Source organism: Talpa occidentalis, unplaced genomic scaffold, assembly GCF_014898055.3.
Source record: "Talpa occidentalis isolate TD23 unplaced genomic scaffold, MPIMG_talOcc4v2.1 talOcc4.4, whole genome shotgun sequence".
Lineage (NCBI taxonomy): Eukaryota > Metazoa > Chordata > Mammalia > Eulipotyphla > Talpidae > Talpa > Talpa occidentalis.
Window position 1 is genome coordinate 40842247 of NW_023604295.1, and position 20364 is coordinate 40862610.

The following is a 20364-nucleotide window of genomic DNA, read 5'->3' on the forward strand; positions in this document are numbered from 1 at the left end:
TCTTGTCACCCTCCCACGCCTCTAGCCTGTACCCCAGTTCTTGTATAAATAAATAAATCTTTAAAAAAAGATAAAAGAAATAAGCATATAAAATATTTAATATCCCTAGTAGTAACCAATCACCTTGGCATACTTTTCTTTTAAAGTAGAGCCCAACCCAGTGATGGGTTTATTGAAAGTAAATTGGTACAGCCTTTCTGGAAAAGTATATCTCTTGAGCCTCCCCTGGTGGCGCAGCGGTTGAACGCTGAGCTGCGAAGCTGCCCGCAGCCTCTGCAGCGCCAGTTCTATCCCCGGCCACCAATGAGGGTCCCACATGGTGCGCAGACCTCTCCTGCCACGCCCACTGCTCCCCTCAGCAGTGTATTTCGTCGGTCTGCCTATTCTGTTCCCCGCTCTGGCTCTGGTGAATTCTCTCAGCCTCCCACGCTTCTGAATGTACCCAGTGCTTGTATAAATAAATAAATAAATCTTTTAAAAAAAAAAAAGAAAGAAAAAGAAAAGTATATCTTTTGACCTATTAATTACTTCTTCAAGGAATTTATCCTAAGGATGTAATCAGAGACAGAGATAACTATACTTTCCTAAAATGTCTTACATTGGTGACATGTTTAGTGAATTATGATTTATCCATATTTGTTATATTTTATAACCTCTGAAAGTCATATTAAAATGTAATGACATGGGAAAATGCCCACAATATAAGTGGAAAAAGTAAAATATGAAGCTACATATGTTGTCTCAGATTTGTAAATAAACATTTATGGCTATTTTTAATAGCGTTGCTTCCAACATGCTTGTGCATGGCCTTTGGTCACATATGTATGCTTTCTGTTGGGGAAACTTGGGGGTTGAGGGGAGGAATTGCTGACTCATATATACATACATATGTTCAGCTTTAAATGGCACTGTCAAATAGTTTTCCAAAGTGGTTGTACCAATTTACCCCATCCATCCCCAATATATGAAATCCAGTTGCTACATATCCTTTTCTATATAGGCATAACTATATTGGTTTTGTTTCCTTTTAGCCTTTCTGGTGAAAGATTTGCATTTCCCTGATAATAAACTTGAGCACTTTGTTACATGTTTTTGGATATTTGGATATCCTCTTTTCTGAAGTGCTTTGGAAAATATTATAATTATCAGGAATAAAGCATTATACATTTCTGTAAGCTCTCCAGCAATGATGATGTTCATTGCTGTAAGCTCTCTAGTAACTAATGTTTCTTTGTAGAGTGGGATACCAATCCTAAATAAATTTAAGACCTTCCTTTTTAAAAAGTGGCATTCCTACTTCTGGGAATTAATTTTAAGGAAATAGGACAGATGGTAAAAAGCTATGTAAATGAAGGCATTCATAAAAAAATGTTGATGTTTGTAAAAAAGAATTTAAAGCAAAATCAAAATTTCTAAAAATAAATAGTAAGGCAAATCATTACTAATCCAATAGGATATTTTAGAATAATTAAAAATTGTTTTGTTTTGTAGTCCATGTGATAACATGGGAAATTTCAAATATAAACTTTAAAAGCCAGCATTTTATTTATTCACGTGATTTTTGATGTCCCACATATTTAAAATGTCTCTGGTCATGATAGAGTTATCTATGTCTTTGCGTTTAGAACAAGTGACTTATTTTTCACTGTGACAGCAATTCAAGAACTGTTGTATTTGAAATCTTAAATTGTTGTATTTGAAATCTTAAATTGTACCATTCTCTAAACTTTTAGGTAATGCTTTTTGTTGGGAGACTCCATGGTTATATGGTACAGCAGATATTTCTCAGATTTTTTTCCTTACCCTTTGAAATCTTTTTTTTCTTTTGCCTGGCATAAGAAATTAGATTTCTCTCTCCCATGCAAAAATCTGTTTCTTAGTTTTTATAAATAAAATTACCTTTTTCTCAATTCAAGAGACATTTATTGAGAGAACATGAGAGATGACATTTACATGAAAAGATTGAGTTTACTGAACAGTCAAGTTATGAAATGGGGTCACTTTCAAGGAGAAACCTTGTAGTTTGCAACTGAATATATTTGTTTTATCTTTTTTTCTTTTGCAAAACAGCCATTGACAGATTTTACCAAAGCAGAGTTTCTCAGAAATTTAGTCCATTTTAACCTTCTAGAATTTCCTTCCATTTGACTTTTTTTGAGGCATCTGTGACAACTAAAATGCTTATATGTATAATTTCAGAAACACGGAATTTTCGTTTCTCTTCGGGAATGAGAGAAGCTGAACTAAAATCAAAGTCATCTCTTTAAAGAATCTCTTCATTAAAATGGGCATCTATTTGCTCAAATATAACTTGCCTCATTTGTCAGTCATTATTGTTCATAAACTAAATTTAATAGTTCCAACAACATTATCTCTTTCTGATTTTTATGTGTACATTAGACTAATTTATAATGTAGGGTTGCTGTATCCTCTTTGTTATATTCTACTTATTATTTGTAATTTAGACTTTATTTATAAACTTGTACAAAACTGAGGCATTGTCCTGAATTACAGGTTTTTTCCTTGTTAATTCATATCTATTTGAAAAACTTTAAAGAAAATCAAAAAATGCTTTTTAAAATTTCTTTGGTTATATTTGGTTTATATCTCAACATTTTGTAATGTCACCTTGTGTTTATTTTGATAATTTACTTTTTTTAAACTCATGACACTGTGCTTTCTTTATTTTTTCCATTGTCCTGCAATTTCAGAGCATGTAACTTCTAATGCCAGCGATAGTGAAAGTAGTTACCGTAAGTGTTTTAAGTTACTTGTTCTTTTGTAATTTCAAGTAATATATATCTTTTGGGGCTTTTTTCCCTAGTGATGTGTTCTAAAAATCAAATCTTAGGTACTTCATATTTTAAAATCAAGGAAAGCCAAGTAAAATCTATACTTGAAAAATAAAATTATATATGCCAAAGTTAATTTTCAAAATTATAATAGAATACTAAGATAGTTTTTTGCAATAGTGCTATTTGTCTCACTATATCTATGTATGTGTATGTATCTTTTATAAGCAGTAAATACTTAGTTGAATGAGGGATAAACTTGTATTTTGCCATTTTATCTATTAACATGAGCATTAAAGTATTTTTCAATAATGCTAAATCATAATTTGCTTTATTTCCTTTTTTATTCTGTGTCACCAATACTGGTATATGTCAAGTTATTGATTATCACCAACTTTTGGTGGATATAAGAAATGGCGAAGGAAAATTTTCAACAGCTGCTCAACTAGTAATACAGTGATTTCTTTTTTGGTATTTTGTTTTACATTCTTGACATTATATTAAGTGTACTATATAAGCATGTGAAGTTTTTTAACAGATTCGGGTATGGGAGGAGGGTCAAGTAAATGAATATTATTAATTATAGCACCTTAAAAATTAAAATTGCTTTTCTAACTTTTTTTTTTACTGCTGTCTAATATGAAAGTAATCTTGATTACAGATGAGTATGGCTGCTCAAAAGGTCCATCCTGTTAATATCAGTCTTTTTCATGTTGACAATATATACTTTTAACCCTCATTCGATTGTTGGTTATTATTTTTTCTGCATAACAGCTACTTAATGATTTTCTTTTTTTGGAGTGGAAATTTGATTTCTCGCATTTAGAATTTATTTAACTAATACTCAGAAGTTTCCATGAGTATCTGAGAGGCTTTCTAGACTAAAAAGAGGTAATGAAAGTATATATTGTCTTTCTCACCATTTTTGCATGAATTATTAGGTGTGGATTATTCAAATTGCATGTTTTTGCTAATGTATAAGCCATGTTTTACATACAATACTTTAAAAAGCAACTTGTAAATGTGTATTTTATATATTATGATAATAAATTTAAACAACAAAGTGTACATTTAAAGCAGGAAGAAAATACCATTATATGAATTTTTAAATTCTATATAATACTATACATATAAATCAATTACAAATTTAGTGAAAAATTTGTTACAAAATTTTGATAATCAAGGAGAAAACCTTCAAATGCATTATCCACTATCTTTTGCTTTCATTGAACCACTTGTTAATAAACCTGCCTAGTTTGTTTTCCTGCATATTTGTGTGTGTGTGTATTTTACAAACTCCTAAAAATATTAACTTTTTTTAGTTCGCTTCATTAATGAAGATATAATTTGTAGCTTTTTAGAGTATTTAAAATCTAAACTTTAAATATTAGAGGATTTAATTTAACTTTGAACGTGCTTTTTAAGATGAAAACACAATGTTTTATCTCCCTTACTATGTGATTCATTTTGTTTGAGGAGAAGGATATAGTTTTATCTAAAGCACCTTTTAACTAACTTTAAATATTTTTATTTAATAAAATGAATTTGTGGGCCTCCCCGGTGGCGCAGCGGTTGAGCGCTGGGTTGCGAAGCCGCCCGCGGCCTCTGCGGCGCCAGTTCAATCCCCGGCTGCTCCCCGGCCACCGGAGGAGGGTTCCACATGGCGCACAGACCTCTCCTGCCGCCCGCTGCTCCCCTCAGCAGTGTACTTCCATCCTTCTGCCTGCTCTGCTCCCTGCTCTGGCTCTGGTGAATTCTCTCACCTTCCTGCGCTTCTGACTGTACCCAGTGCATGTATAAACAAAAAAACAAACAAATAAATAAATAAAAACATGCCTCTATTAAAAAAAAATAAAAAAATAAAATGAATTTGTAATAATCATTGAAATAATTACAGTAGTTTCAATTTGTGTTAAAAAATTTTATTCTAAGATAGCTTTAATTATAAATAATATATGCATGCTCTGTTAGCATTATACCTCATGTGACCTAAAAGGCAGCATATTTTTGATAGCATAAGTTACCTAATATGCATATATAGAAAACAACTCACAAAAATATTAATCATCAAAAGATTTAAGTTCTTAGAATCTAAATAAAAAACTAATAAGCACATACTTGACATCACAAATGCAGATTTTTAAATCAATCTAATCTATAAAACAGAATAAGAGAAAGGTAGATATTAAATAGTGCATTTATATTTTGTTTTTATATTTATCAAATTTATCTTTATGATTTTATAATTTGCCACTTTTTATAAAAGTTTTCCATGAATAATTTAAAATACCTTTTATAGATCTTTGCTGTTTTCTCAGGTATATGCTAGTAATTTATGTATGAAGAGTTAAATTAGCATTATTTATCTTTATAGAATTTTCTCATCTGTATTTTAACTTTCTAATAGGTGGTCAAGAAGAATATGTCTTATCTTATGAACCAGTGAATCAGCAAGAAGGTTTGTGAAGCTGCTGATGTTTTATAGTCTTCTAGAAAAATATATTCCTTAATTTGGAAAATAAGTCTTAACTCCTATCTCAAAAAATTATATATAAGAATTTTACTGTATTTTTTTATTATATGTATATATGTAGAAATTTACTGTAAAATTTTTGAAACCTGGTTTAGTCCACAGTATTTTCGAATATAGGCATTTTATATTGGCCTTTTATTTCCTAAGTAACTTCTTTCCAGTGTTCATAATAATGTCACCACCTTTCCTTGTTCAAAAATTTGGAAGCTCATTTGCTCCTCCTTATTCCCCTTGTCCAATCAGTTTCTAAGCCCTATTTATTCTTCTATGATACCTTACTTATTTATGACCCCCTTTTTATCACTATACCTCAATGTTAGTTCTGATTCTTACTCCCAATCATTTTGCTTCCAAGCATGATCCCTTATGATTCAGTGAATGCAATTTATTAGATCATTTTTCTACATCACTGTGATCATATCACTTCTTAAACCTAGTTTCTTTTCCTTTCTTTGACCTACTTTCTTATAATTTCTCCTTCTAAAAAGATCAGTGAAACACTGTACTGTGTTTTCTCATTTGTGATGAAATGATATTAGCAATGTGTAGAAATATTATCTGCCTAAATGCTGGTTTTGACTTGGTAGTATTATCAAGTGTTTGACTCCCAGCAAGAGATTGACTTAAGTTTAAGATCATGGTCAAGGCTTGTGTAAACTAGCAATTTAGACATAATTGGTGTAGAAAGTGAAAAAAAATCTTAACAGTTAATGATACTTTTGTTTTCTGGTAAAATAAAACATTGATGTTTGTTGAGTGTTTTTTCCTTTTAACATGCAGTTTATCTTTATAGTTAACTATACTCGACCAGTCATCATATTAGGACCTATGAAAGACAGGATAAATGATGACTTGATCTCAGAATTTCCTGACAAATTTGGATCATGTGTTCCTCGTGAGTAACCCACACAAAATTTTTAATTATTATTATTGACATTTTGTCACTGTATGTGGTGGAAGTAAATGTTATCATTTCTAATGATTTATACTTACTCTTCCATCCTCCATATTATTGCCCTTTAATTTAAATTAATATCTGTTGTGTTGAACTTTACAAAGCAATTACTTAATATATAATATCATGATGCAATATTATGAGAAATAGTAATAAATTTTTTAAAGAATTATTTGAGTAGATTTGCTGTGCTTTTAATACTCAAGACTTCCTCAACTTCTATTAAAGATACAACTAGACCAAAGCGAGATTATGAGGTAGATGGAAGAGACTATCATTTTGTGACATCAAGAGAACAGATGGAAAAAGATATCCAGGAACATAAATTCATTGAAGCTGGCCAGTATAACAACCATCTGTATGGAACAAGTGTACAGTCTGTGCGAGAAGTAGCAGAAAAGGTAAGTGTTAAAGTGACCCTGGAATATAGTTTCTAATCACATCTTTGACAGTATGAAAGAATGATGGGATGTAAAGTTTTAGTTTATATGTTTGAAAAATATAGATAATGCAGTATTGATTATTTTTCTCAACTCACTAAATTATTTAGTTGACTTATAAAATATATACAATATAAAGTAGATGAAGAAGGTCAACAAAGAAAATAAGACTAGGAATAACAACACAGGTCCAAGAGGGGAAGTTAATACTTTAAAGTACTATACACTGGGCCTCCCTGGTGGTGCAAGGGGTAAATCACCACACTGTGAAGCAATCTGAAGCTTCTGCAGCACGAGTTCAATCCCCAGCCGGCCAGGGAGCAACCTACATGGCGCAGCAGACCTCTCCTGTCTCACCCACTGTTCCCCTCAGCAGTGTATTTCACTCAGTCTGCCTGTTCTGTTCCCCACTCTGTCTCTAGTGAATCCTCTCACCCCCCACATCTCTGGCCTGTACCCCAGCTCTTGTATGCATAAATAAATAAATCTTTAAAAAAAATACTTAAAATACTGTATACTTGTTAGAGGTAGACCTTGTCTTTAATCCTAGCTTTCCAGTATCTAGTATAATTAAGGATTTGAAGTGAAAAAAAAATTCCATCAATAAAAATATGTTCAAGATAAGTGTAGTTGTTCCTGGTACTGAGATTACACACAAAAAAATTTTTTATTTTATGTATATTTTATATCATTCTTCCTTTTTATACAGGGCATGCTTTCTCTTTTCAGGTGTAGTCCCCACAAAATCCCCATCACCAGTTCACACATGCACTGTCACCATAATCACAACAAACTATTTCTTGTACAAACCTTATGGAGAAGAAAATATCCGGAAGCTCCATAGAGTACAAATGTTACAAATAATACTCTGATCCAATACAATACAGTTATAAGTTATTAGAAAAGACTTAAGGAACTGTGCTAATTTGACACAGATAAGACATTTCATCTAAATGCAGTGTATGATCCTGGATTGGCTCCTGGATCAAGAACTGTTTTCCCTTTTGCGGTAAAGAACCTAGATAGCCAACTGAAATTATACTGTAGGTATATAAGAAATGTTATTCTTTTGGAAATGTAGGATGAAGAAGTATATCTACATTTTATTCTCAAACTGTTATGTACAGTTAAGAAAATGTGATAGAATGTTAATCTTAGGGTTTTAGGTCTTAATCCAAGTCTCATCCATTTTGAGTTGATTTTTGTGCTTTGTGTTAGTGAGCGGTCTAATTTCATTCTTTTGCCTGCAGGTGTTCAGTTTTCCCAACACCATTGATTGAAGATTCTTGCTTTTTCCATTGGACATTCTTGGCTCCTTTGTCGTAGATTAATTGCCCATATCGGTGTAGGTTTTTTACAGGGGCTTTGATTCTATGCCACTGATCTGTGTGTCAGTTTTTTGTTTTGATTATGATAGCTTTGTCGTATAGTATGAAGTCTGAGAGTATGATAGCTGAAGTTTTTTAGTGTAGTTTTTAGCATTCTCTCTCTATATATTATCATCTTGCATGCAAATAATGATAGCTTTACTTCTTTCCCTATTTGGACTCCTTTTATATCCTCCTCTTGCCTGATTGCTCTATCTAGGACTTCCAGTGCTATGTTGAATAGCTGTGGTGAAAGTGAACATCTTTATTTTGTACCAGATCTTTGTGGAGAAGCTTTCAGTTTTTCAATGTTGAGAATAATGTTAGCTGTGAGTTTGTTATATATGGCTTTTAATATGTTGAAGTGTTTTCCATGTAGCCCCATTTTTTGAGAGTTTTCTTTATAAATGGGTGTTGAATCTTAACAAATGCTTTCTCAGCATCTATTGATAGGATTTTTATCAAATCAGTCGCTTTTATCTTTCCTTTTATTAATGTGGTGAATTATATTGACTTTTGGATACTGAACTATCTTGTCTCCTTGGTATAAATTCCACTTGGTCATGGTGTATAATTCTTTTAAAGCATTGTTGAATTCATTTAGCTAAGATTTTGTTGAGGATTTTTGCATCCATGTTTATTAGGGAAATTGGTCTGTAGTTTTCTATTTTTGATATTACATTTTTTGGGATTAGGGTAATGTTAGCCTCATAAAATGTGTTTGGAAGTATTCCCCCTTTCTCAATGTTTTGGAAGAGTTTCAGCATCTTTGAAAGTTTGGTAGAAATTATATGTGAAACTGTGGTCTTATTTTCTGGAAGACTTTTGATTACTGTTTGAGTTTATTTATAATTGGTTTGTTTAGGTTTTTATTTCTCCCTCATTCAGTCTCAGATATTTGTGTATTTATAAGAATTTTCCATCTCTTCTAGGTTATTCAACTTAATAACACACAAAAGTTCATGGTAATCTCTTATAATCCTCTAAATTTCTGAGATATCTATTGTAACTTCTCTTTCATTTCTGATCCTATTTGAGTTTTTTCCCTTCTTTTCTTTGTGAACCTAGCTAGAGGTTTGTCTGTTTCTTTCCCCAAAGAAACAGCTTTTGGTTTCATTGATCTTTTTTACTTTCTTACATATTTTTGCTCATATTTTTATTATGTCCTTCCTTCTCCTTACTTTTGGAATGTTTGTTCATTTTCTGGTTCCTTAAAGTGAGAGATAGATTATTTATTTGAGGTCTTTCTTGCTTCTTGATATGGGCCTGTATTGCTATATACTTCCCTCATTACTGCTTTGCTGTGTCCCATAAATTCTGGAAGGTTGTGTCCTCGTTGTTATTTGTCTCAAGGAATTTTTAATTTCTTCTTGATTTCCTCATTAACCCAATAGTGATTCAGTAGTGTATTGTTCAGTCTCCAACTATTAGAGTGTTTTTTGTTTTTTTGATGTTTTTTGTTTGTTTGTTTGTTTGTTTCTATTTTGATACCTTTGTGGACAGAAAAGGTGTTTGGATTTAATCTCAATCCCCATGAATTTGTTGATGCTTATCTTGTGGCGAAATATGTGGTCAATCCTTGAAAATGTACCATGTGCATTTGAGAAAAATGTGTATTCAACTTTTGGAGCATGTAGGGTCTTACAAATGTCTCTTAAACCCATGTGGTCTTTGTTTTAGGCTGTTGCGTTCCTCCTTATTCATTTTCTAGTTGGTTGATCTGTCCATTAGTGAAAGTGGGTGTTGAAGTCCATTGCCATGAGTGTGTCTTTCCCCGAGTATGTTTTTCAAGTTTGCTAGTAATTGCCTTATATATTTTGGTGTCCTTAATTTCATGCATATATACTGATGTGTGTTATATCTTCCTAGCATATTCCCTTAATCATTATGTGGTGTCCATCTCTGTTTCTTGTTACCATTTTTAGTTGGAAACATGTTTTGTCAGATATAAATAAGGCTCTTCTTGCCTTCCTTTGGGTCCCATTCACTAGTAGGATTATTTTCCAGCCCTTTTCTCTGAGCCTGTGTTATCTTTGGAGCTCAGATGCATTTCCCAGGCACAGCAGAATATTGGATTTTGACCAGACACCGTTTGTCTTTCAATTGATGAGTTCAATCTATTCCACTGATAGTGATTATTGATCTGTGAAGGTCTGCTACTACCATTTGGTCTTAATTTTGTGGTTCTATTTCCCTCTTAAGTTCTTTGTGAATGTTCTTCTCTTTGATTTAGATATGAGAGCTCCTTTCAACATGTCTTGGAATGGGTAGGCGGATCTAGTGTTTGCAAACTCTTTTACCTTCTGTTTGTGTGAGAAGACCTTTATTTCTCCCTTATATCTGAGGGAGAGCCTTGCAAGATAGAGTAATATTTAGCTAGCAGTTTTTATCTTTCAATATTTTGATCATGTCATTCCATTCTCTCCTTGCCCCTAGTGTTTCTTCAGAGAAGTCAGTTGTAAGCTTAATTGAGTTTCTTTTGTAGGTTATCTATTTCTTCCCTCTAGCCTGCTTCTATAGTCTTTGTCTTGAATTCTTAGAAGTTTCACTACTACATGTCTTAGTGTAGGTTGTCATGGTGTAGGTCTCATTCTGTTTATGTAACTTGTTCTTTTGGCTTCATGTATGTAGTTCCTTCTCCATATTTGGGGAGTTTTCCTCTATTTCTTTAAATATATTCTTTTTTCCCTTTTCTCTGTCTCTTCCCCTTTTGGGATACCCATTATTCTTACATTGCCAATCCTCATAAAGTTGGATAAGTCTCAAAATGTTTCTTCTTTTTTTTTTTTTCCCTTTGTGTCTCTTAACTTCTTCCATCTGAATTCTTTGGGTATTACAATCTTGAAGCTCACTGATTTGGTCTTCAATTTGAGCTACTTCCATAACTTTGTCCAGAAATTTTATATCATCTTTATATCTTTTTAGATTCTGCATCTCCTTATTTAACACTTCAGTCTCAATCTTTACATTAATTTTATTTCTCAATATATACTTGTTTTTAAAAATTTTCTTGCATATCTTTGATTAACTTTTATGTGTTTTCCATTTCTTTGAATTTCATTATCATGGTAATTTTAAATTTTGTATCTAATAGGAAGAACATCTCTTCCATGTCTTTTTGGTGGGGTTCTGGGGAGTTGTCCTCTCTCTATGGTGTAATACTCTTCTGTGGACTTGTGTTGCCATTTATTGTTTTGTTTTGTTGTTAGTTTTTTTTGTTTTGTTTTGTTTTTTTTCAATTTTCAACTTTCTCAATTTTAAGGTTGCAGGGATTCCCCTCTACCAGTAGATGGTGCTGTATGTCAGGGAGAACTGATGTGTAGATGGGTCCTCTGAGTGGAGGACAGTCCTGGAGGGGCCCATTGCTCCTGAGCCCCTATCTGTGCCTCAGACCCATGTCTCTGCAAGCTCAGCTTTGAGTGCAGCCCAGAGCATTCCAGTGCAGCTTATCTGTATCTACTCTGTTCCATATCCACCAGCAACCAGGGAAATGGTTGGTGGGGGTTATAACTTTCTGATCCTTGTCTTCCTTGCCTGACTCACCATAGCACTCTTGCCCATATCTCTCTCCACTAGATCCACAGCAATCAGCTTTGCCCTCCCAGGAAGTGTGTATGAGCCAGTTCTGTCCCAGGAGCCACCTTTTCCCATACTCACCCTTGTGTTTCCCTCAGCTAAATCTCTGCATCTCTTCTGTTGCATTTGTTCAACATTGATCCCTAATAATTGTGAGGTACTCTGGTCTCCCCCACATTACATGGCCCTCTGAGTTCAGTACTTAACTCAGCATATTCTCCCCAGAACAAAGCAGGGAACTTCCTCTGACATCTTCCCATCAAGCCCCCTATTTTCTTTTTCGTATGTTTGAAGTCTTTATACAATATTAAATTTTTCTAGTATTTCCAAATTGAAACATTGTTCACTGAAGTGGACTCAAACCCTTAGATTACAACATGCATTATGGAGGAGCATCTGATTTAAAATAAAATCTAATAAACTCAAAGTACTATTTAAATGCTCGTCCATGTTAAAAACCTAAATAACCTTTGTCAGTGAATTTACACATTTAGAAACATATTTTTTATTTTTTTTTTTTTTTAGAGTTTTATTTGACTTTTTTTTTTTTTTTTTAAATTTTTTTTTATAGAGGCATGTTTATTTATTTATTTGTTTGTTTGTTTTGTTTATACATGCACTGGGTACAGTCAGAAGCACGGGAGGGTGAGAGAATTCACCAGAGCCAGAGAAGGGAGCAGAGCAGGCAGAAGGACCGAAGTACACTGCTGAGGGGAGCAGCGGGCAGCAGGAGAGGTCTGCGCAGATTGTGGGACCCTCCTCTGGTGGCCGGGGAGCAGCCGGGGATCGAACTGGCACTGCAGAGGCCGCGGGCAGCTTCGCAACCCAGCGCTCAACCGCTGCGCCACCGGGGAGGCCCAGGAAACATATTTTTTAAATCCAGCATTGAGGTTCCCAAATGCCAGTTGTGATAAAGTTTTTGCCAGCCCCCAGTAAAATGAGAAATAAAATATTGTATTAGTAATGGGTTTTATTAATCTAAATTTATTCCACTTTAAAAATTCTTCTTGTTGGGCCTCCCCAATGGCACAGCGGTTGAGTGCTGGGTTGCAAAGCTGCCCGCAGCCTCTGCAGCGCCGGTTCGATCCCCAGCTGCTCCCCAGCCATGGGAGGAGGGTCCCACATGGCGCGCAGACCTCTTCTGCCGCCCGCTGCTCCCCTCAGCAGTGTACTTCGGTCCTTCTGCCTGCTCTGCTACCCGCTCTGGCTCTGGTGAATTCTCTCACCCTCCCGCTCTTCTGACTGCACCCAGTGCTTGTATAAATAATCAATCAGTAAATCTTTTTTTAAAAAAATTCTTCTTGTTATTGATCATATATTCTTGTATTAAAAGATAGTTACAGTAAGATGGTGGCTTAGGGGGTTTTATATGCCTTTTTCTTGAAAAAATAAAAGATAGGAAATCCCATACTGTTGCCATTTTGACATTTTGAGGGATTACTCGTCTGTGAAAATATGAAATAAGGGAACTGTATTTTTATGTAATGTTTGAAAATGGAAAATTAATTTTTCTTAATCATTATTTTCTTCATTTCCCCTCTGAAATTTGCTAACAAAAATGACAAGTGTGCTTAAAATGAATAGGACTCAAACATATCATAATCTATATTTTATAACTCTAGGAAATGAACCTTTAATATAATTGAAAAATACTTGGTTCACTTGTTTTTCTTCTTCCCTGTATTTTAGGGCAAACACTGTATCCTCGATGTGTCTGGAAATGCCATAAAGAGATTACAGATTGCACAACTTTACCCAATCTCCATTTTTATTAAACCCAAAACCATGGAAAATATCATGTAAGTATAGATGCCTAAGGCATACCTATAAGTACAAATCCAGTTTTTGTCACTTATTAGATTGAGTAATTAACTTACTTTATCTATAAAATGGGGATGATAATAGTATATTCACTTTGTAGAGTTACTGTGAGGATTAAATAAATACCACGTGATATTAAGGCTTAATATAAGTAAGGGATAAGGTAACATGTGTTAGAATTTTATGTTAAATAGTTATAGTAGCTAGTACCTACTGAAATGGAGTGTGCAGCTCTAAGTTAATCTTTAAGAGACTGAAATAATGTATAGCTACTTAGCTAACCGAGAGGGAAAAAATAGAATTTAAATAGAAACTAAAAGAAGAAAGGAAAGTGCAAATAGAAACATGAAATGGATGGGGCAAAAAGGGTACAGCCAATAAGATGACATAAATGAACACAGATATTTCAGTAACTAAATGCTTGACTAAGTGCTTCAATTAAAAAACAAAGATTGCAAAAATAGGTGAAGGAAAAAATAAACTACCACATGTTGCTTTTGAAAAGAAAAAAGTCTTTCCATTTTTTTGCTTCTGGGCCTCTAGCAAAAGACAGATTAACAACAGTAAATCATACAAATGCATTTAAGTTTTATATGACATGGGAAACTCATAACCAAAAATTCCATTTACAATAGCATCAGAAGACTAAAATAGGAATAAACAAGAAAGTAAAGGTGTAAACAGTGAAAACTATAAAATATTACTTAAAGAAAACATAAAATGGGGGGCCTCCCCTGGTGGCCAGACGGTTGAGCACAGCGCTGTGAAGTTATCCACAGCCTCTGCAGCACCAGTTCGATCCCGGCCGGCCGGCGAGGGTCCCACATGGCGTGGCAGACCTCTCCTGTCTCACCCGCTGCTCCCCTCAGCAGTGTATTTCGTCAGTCTACCTGTTCTGTTCCCCGCTCTGTCTCTGGTGAATCCTCTCACCCTTCCTCAGATCTGGCCTGTACCCTGGTTCTTGTATAACTAAATAAATCTTTAAAAAATAATAAGTTGCCGGGCGTGGTGGCGCGCGCCTGTAGTCCCAGCTACTCGGGAGGCAGAGGCAGGAGGATCGCTTGAGTCCAGGAGTTCTGGGCTGCAGTGCGCTATGCCGATCGGGTGTCCGCACTAAGTTCGGCATCAATATGGTGACCTCCCGGGAGCGGGGGACCACCAGGTTGCCTAAGGAGGGGTGAACCGGCCCAGGTCGGAAACGGAGCAGGTCAAAACTCCCGTGCTGATCAGTAGTGGGATCGCGCCTGTGAATAGCCACTGCACTCCAGCCTGGGCAACATAGCGAGACCCTGACTCGCAAAAAAAAAAAAAAATAATAAAAAAAAAAAAAAAAAGAAAAAAAAAAAAAGAAAAAATAATAAGTTTATTTAAAAAAAAAAAGTTGTTTGAAGGGGAAATCTTATTTAAAAAAAAAGAGAGAAAGAAAACATAAAATGGGACATACATTCCATGTTAATGGATTGGCAGTCTTAATAATATAAAGTCTCAATCCTATCCAAAGCAATCTACAGATTCAGTGCAATCCCTATCAAAATCCCAGTGATACTTTTTTCAGAAATAGAAAAATCCATACTAAAATTTATATGGAATCTTAGAGCACTTCTGTATACCTGAAACAGTTTTTAAAAATAATAAAAGTAGAGGCCTCCCTGGTGGTGCAGGGGGTTAAGACGCAACCTATGAAATTATCCACAGCCTCTGCAGCACCAGTTCAATCCCCAGTTGGCCAGGGAGCTACCCACATGGCATAGCAGACCTCTCCTGTCTCGCCTGCTGCTCCCCTCAGCAGTGTACTTCAGCCAGTCTGCCTGTTCTGTTTCCACTCTGTCTCTGGTGAATCCTTTCACCACCACCACCACCCACACACACACCTCTGGCCTGTATCCCAGCTCTTGTATTATTAAAAAATAATAGTAGTAATAAAACTAGAGGATCCATACTTCGTGATGTCAAAATTTACTACAAAGCTACAGTAATCCAAATGTTGTGTTGTGTTGTTGGCCTAACGACAGACGTACTGACCAATGGAATAGAAAAGAAAGCCTAAAAATAAATTCTCACATATGTGGTCAGTTGATTTTTGACTTTTTTTTTTTTTTTCTATTTAAGAAACCAAGTCATTTATTCTGCCAAGTTTTCCCCTAACTGTATTTAGGTGACTACCTTCTGATGGTGGTGTTGAAGATGTCACATTTGTCTCCTTTATTATCTATAAATTGATAGGTAGATTTGTAAGTCATTTTAATGTCAATTTTTCATCTAAGTCAAAACTGTCAAGTTAATATTTTGACTGCCTTGAGCCAATACAAAAATGTATCGAAATCCTTGTGTCATTCCAAGAATAAAGTTACATTTTCAGTGACTAAGTCTAGTTTTTAAATGACATTCTCAACAGAGCTCAACTTTTCATGATTTTATGTTTTATGTGTCTTCTCTCACTTGTCATATTCAAAAAGTATTCTAATGTAGTAATTGCCAATTTATAAATTTATTTGCATAGAGAAATGAATAAGCGTGTAACAGAAGAACAAGCCAGAAAGACGTTTGAAAGAGCCATGAAACTGGAACAAGAGTTTACTGAACATTTCACAGGTTGGCATCATGTGTAGGAGTATGCTTTTGATAGAATTTTGCTGTGGAGCCCACTGAGCTGACTATTGAAATGAATTTTGAACTATGCCCACATCTGCCAGGAGTAATTAATAATTAGCAGTATCATTTTCAGAATTATTCATCTGCCTAGACAGTGGTGAGAGAATCTTGAAATTTAGTGTTTCTTAGGTTGTTGATTAAGACATGTACAGAAATAATTCACACTTGACCAAAGAAAAACAGATTCTAAGGCTTAGTTTTTTCTGTGAAATTGACCTTATCTTTTATAATTGTTTTTCTTTTCCATTTGTTTTGTTTATTCTTTATCCCTTATAAATTTTGACCCATTTTAAGATATTACTTGTCTAAAAAGAATGGATAGCAATTCCAAATAATGTTCCCTTGTTCATTTTGTGATTTAAATTATTCCTTAGGTATCTTTGGAGGTTTTTTGTTGTTTGTTTGAAATAATGATCTGCCAATATTAACATATTAACAGTACCATAACATCATTATGTTGCAGTCATGTGCTTCTTTAATCTATTTAAGACTTATAGAAAAATCACAAAAATAGTTCTGACAATTCTTACTTTTTACCTATTTTCTCCAAATGTTAACATTTTATTACATTGATAATTTTATCACATTTATAATTTGACGTTTATAATTATCAAATTTATAATTTTTTCTGAAACATTTAAATAGTAAGTTGCAGACAGCTACCCTTTAGCCACTAAATACCTCAGTATATATTTCTCAAGAAATTTTAAAAAAGACATTTTCTTTTATAATCATTGTGCTATTACCAAAATCAGGAAAGTTAATATTGATAATGTCGTCTAACTACAGGTATTACTCCTATTTTGTCAGCCATTCCAATAAATGCCTTTAAAACAAAAAGGAAAAAAATGCTTTTTCCAGTTTCAGGATCAAATCCAATACCACATGTTGCATGAAGTTTTCATATCTCTAGTCTCCTTTCATCTGGAGTAGTTTCTCAATCTTGTTACTCATGACTTTGACATTTTTATGAGTAAAAGTCCAATTGCTTTGTAGAATATCTTTCCCTCAGTTTGGATTTGTCTGCTGTTTTCTTGTGACTAGATATAGGTTACGCATTTTAGGCAGGAATACCAAAGAAATGATGGTATTACCTATCTCTATGCATCATAGAGGGACGTCTGTGACATTAAATTGTACCATTACTGGTGATGTTAGTTTGATCCCTTGGTTAAAGTGCCTGCATGATCTTATGGATCTCTATTCCCTCCTGAGAAGAAACTCATTTACTAGTCATTTCATTACTGAATGTACAAAGTAAGCAAAATATGTTTCCCAAACTAATTCTTGAATAATTCTTTCCTCCTGAAATAAGACAATATATGCAGTTGTTGACCTCAACTATGAGGTACTTTGGATTCTGTCCCATGCTATTGGAGTACATCAGGAAGCCAAACTGATGAACCAAATATTTTGTTATAGTACATATATCTTCAGAGACATTAAGGAATGTCTATATTAGCACAAAATATGAATTCTCACAAAGCTGATACCACTGAATATTATGTTATTTACAATTTTTTGGTTATTCAGGCATCTTTAGCCATATATGTTATAAGATCTCCTGATACACTTACACCCTCCTAATTAGGCATGAGTAATCTCAGTCACCAAATAGACAGTTTTATTTGAAATCTCCATTTGCTATTTTACAATAGGTTTTGAGAGTATAGAAATCTACATCTGTGTTGCTTCTCTAAAATCACTGGAGTTTTTCTTTTAGTTTAATAATAAATGACTTATTTAAGATCCTGAATTTACATATATATATATAATATAAATATTTTATATATATATAAAAGCATTCTCTGATTTTATTAAAAAGTTATTCATGCTTAATGCTGTCTGCTGATACTTCAGGGGACCTTTTTGGACTTTTTGTTTTTTTAACCTCACCTCCTCACAGACCACTGGACTCCAGCTGCTTCCAAAGACTTAGTTGTCAGTAATTGTTACCACTTTTTTATTCAGACATTATTTCAAACAGCAAAAAAACTACCTAACATTGATTTTAATAGTATCTGGCCACTGAAAAGTCAGATTTTGTATCTCAGTTCACCTACCTGACCATTATTGGCATACTGAAGAAATCTATAAATCTGTAATCATCTGTAATCCTCTAAAGTACTATCCCTCAGATTAAAATTAAAAAGTAACCATGCTTGCTCTCTGTGGCACTTCATTCTTTTTTTTTTCTGTATACATATATGAGGATCAGGAAAATTAAGGAAATTTCTGTGAATTTCTTTAAAGAATAAAGTGAGTATATTTTGAGGTGATAAAAGAACCAAAAATAAGCAATGTAAAAATCACTAAATCTCATTTTTTGATCTATTATTTATATTAAAATTTTTATATTACACTAATTGGAAAATTAATGAAATGAGCAGTTTTTACTAAGCAAACAGTGCCCAAGTAGTATTTCTCTCCCTGAATGAGTAACTATCTAACATTTAGTTTCTACTATTTTACCAATAATTATAATGGTGACAATAGACAATTAATGGAGGTTCCTGATTTTGTTTCTTCCCTTACAGCTATTGTACAGGGAGATACGCTGGAAGATATTTACAACCAGGTGAAGCAGATCATAGAAGAACAGTCTGGTCCTTACATCTGGGTTCCAGCAAAAGAAAAGTTATGAGGACTAATATTTCTCTGTTTCTCTTTTTCCACATCTTTTTTATTTTGACATTTTGCCCTTTTCCTTCTGGATTCTGTCTCCAACACTCCTTCATGTTGATTGGTATCCTTCTCATTGCGGTCTGTAGTTGCACTTATTTTTCACATCTAGAGTCTCCTTCAAGTTGCAGCGTCTGTATTACTTTCTGTCACTATTGGTTGATGGCCATTTTGCAGAACTGAAGATGGAATGGCCTGACCAGCTATTAAGAATTTGGGGAAACGGGGAAATTGTGGTAAAATTCCTTAATGTTTAAGGGAAAGTAACTTTAAGAGATTTTCAGAAAAGCTTTATATACATTCTTTTCAAATTTCAATATAAATGAAAGAAAAGTGGTTTTAATCAGTGATTTAGTAAATTTGAGCATCAGTGCATGCTTAACTTTAATAGCATGGTTTGGCCAGTATATTAGCTTTCAAGTCCTTTTCTCAATTGACCTCTGTTATCAAAGCAAATATTTCATATTAGACAAATAAGGAAAATATATGTTTTTTAATTTCAAAATTAATGTCTGGGTTAACTTTAATTTCACGAGGGATATTCATTTTTCATATGAACTCTTAAAGTCTTATTGTTTGAGGTTTTTTTTCCCAGTACATTTGCTAGGAATAATAATGTTTAAATGTTTTTAATCTACTTGTGCAACACTATTTATAGTGTCTTACAGAAATCATTCATACATTGTGATCATCACATCTTCTGAATTGAGGCCGTGTTTAGGTGCTAGGGACGCTCACCTTTTATACATAAGGTCGAGAAAATGTGATCAATATAAATACAGACACAGCAGATATTACATGGTGATTTAGTAAGCATTAAAGCAATGGAAAAGGAGTCCAATTCATAGTCTAAAATTTTAAATGTATTCTTAGGGGTCAGATTTTAATGAATATTTTACCCACAATAACTGCCTATTTTGTTATAATAAAATATATATAAATATATATAAAACTTTCTTTAACTAAACTCTGTAACTATGGGAATTATTTTCTTTACATAGTTGCACACACACACAAACATATATATATATTTAAAATATATTTTTTTCTTTTGCCACCTACTCTTAACTTTTTGTTTGGTTTTTAAATTAAATAATAACTGATTAGACTTTATCGTCCTTAATCATGTGAATTGAAACAGGGGTATGGTGGTTATGGAAAGAAACCTTTAGGGAAATTAGATTACAAGTAAAAGTATGGGCATGTTCTCCTCTTTTCTACAAAAGTTTCCAAATGGTTACTGATTTGTTTTTTGTTTTTGTTTTTTGTTACTGTTGTTCCTTGTCTACGGGTTTAGATCTGGTCCTCTGGTTCTCCTTCTAGTTCTCCTCCTTTCATTATTAGGAAAACAGACAGAAGTCCCATGTGTGAGTGTTTTCCCCTCAGACTGCACCTTTCATATCTCGTATCTGCTCTGCACTAGAGTTGCACAGATCTTCATGAAGAGCAATTTTAAGAAATTTTAGTGAAAGGTAGATATGATTTCAGAAATCAATTCTTTGATTTTTTTATATCATTGTTTGGCTTCCCATTGCTTTTTTGGAGT

General features: G+C 33.8%; 1 protein-coding gene across 22 annotated transcripts in view; it reads left to right on the forward strand.

Moving 5' to 3' along the window:
* DLG1 (discs large MAGUK scaffold protein 1) overlaps positions 1-19780 on the forward strand; it is a 193173-nt gene extending 173393 nt beyond the window's left edge. For all 22 annotated transcript variants that reach the window (XM_037525322.2, XM_054700463.1, XM_037525320.2 and 19 more), the window contains 7 exons: positions 2712-2753; positions 5200-5250; positions 6119-6220; positions 6509-6681; positions 13353-13462; positions 15985-16076; positions 18674-19780. In XM_037525322.2, the coding sequence (XP_037381219.1) occupies positions 2712-2753; positions 5200-5250; positions 6119-6220; positions 6509-6681; positions 13353-13462; positions 15985-16076; positions 18674-18780 (677 nt within the window). In that variant the 3' untranslated portion in view covers positions 18781-19780. The remainder of the gene's footprint in view (positions 1-2711; positions 2754-5199; positions 5251-6118; positions 6221-6508; positions 6682-13352; positions 13463-15984; positions 16077-18673) is intronic.
* Positions 19781-20364: the final 584 nt, after the last annotated feature.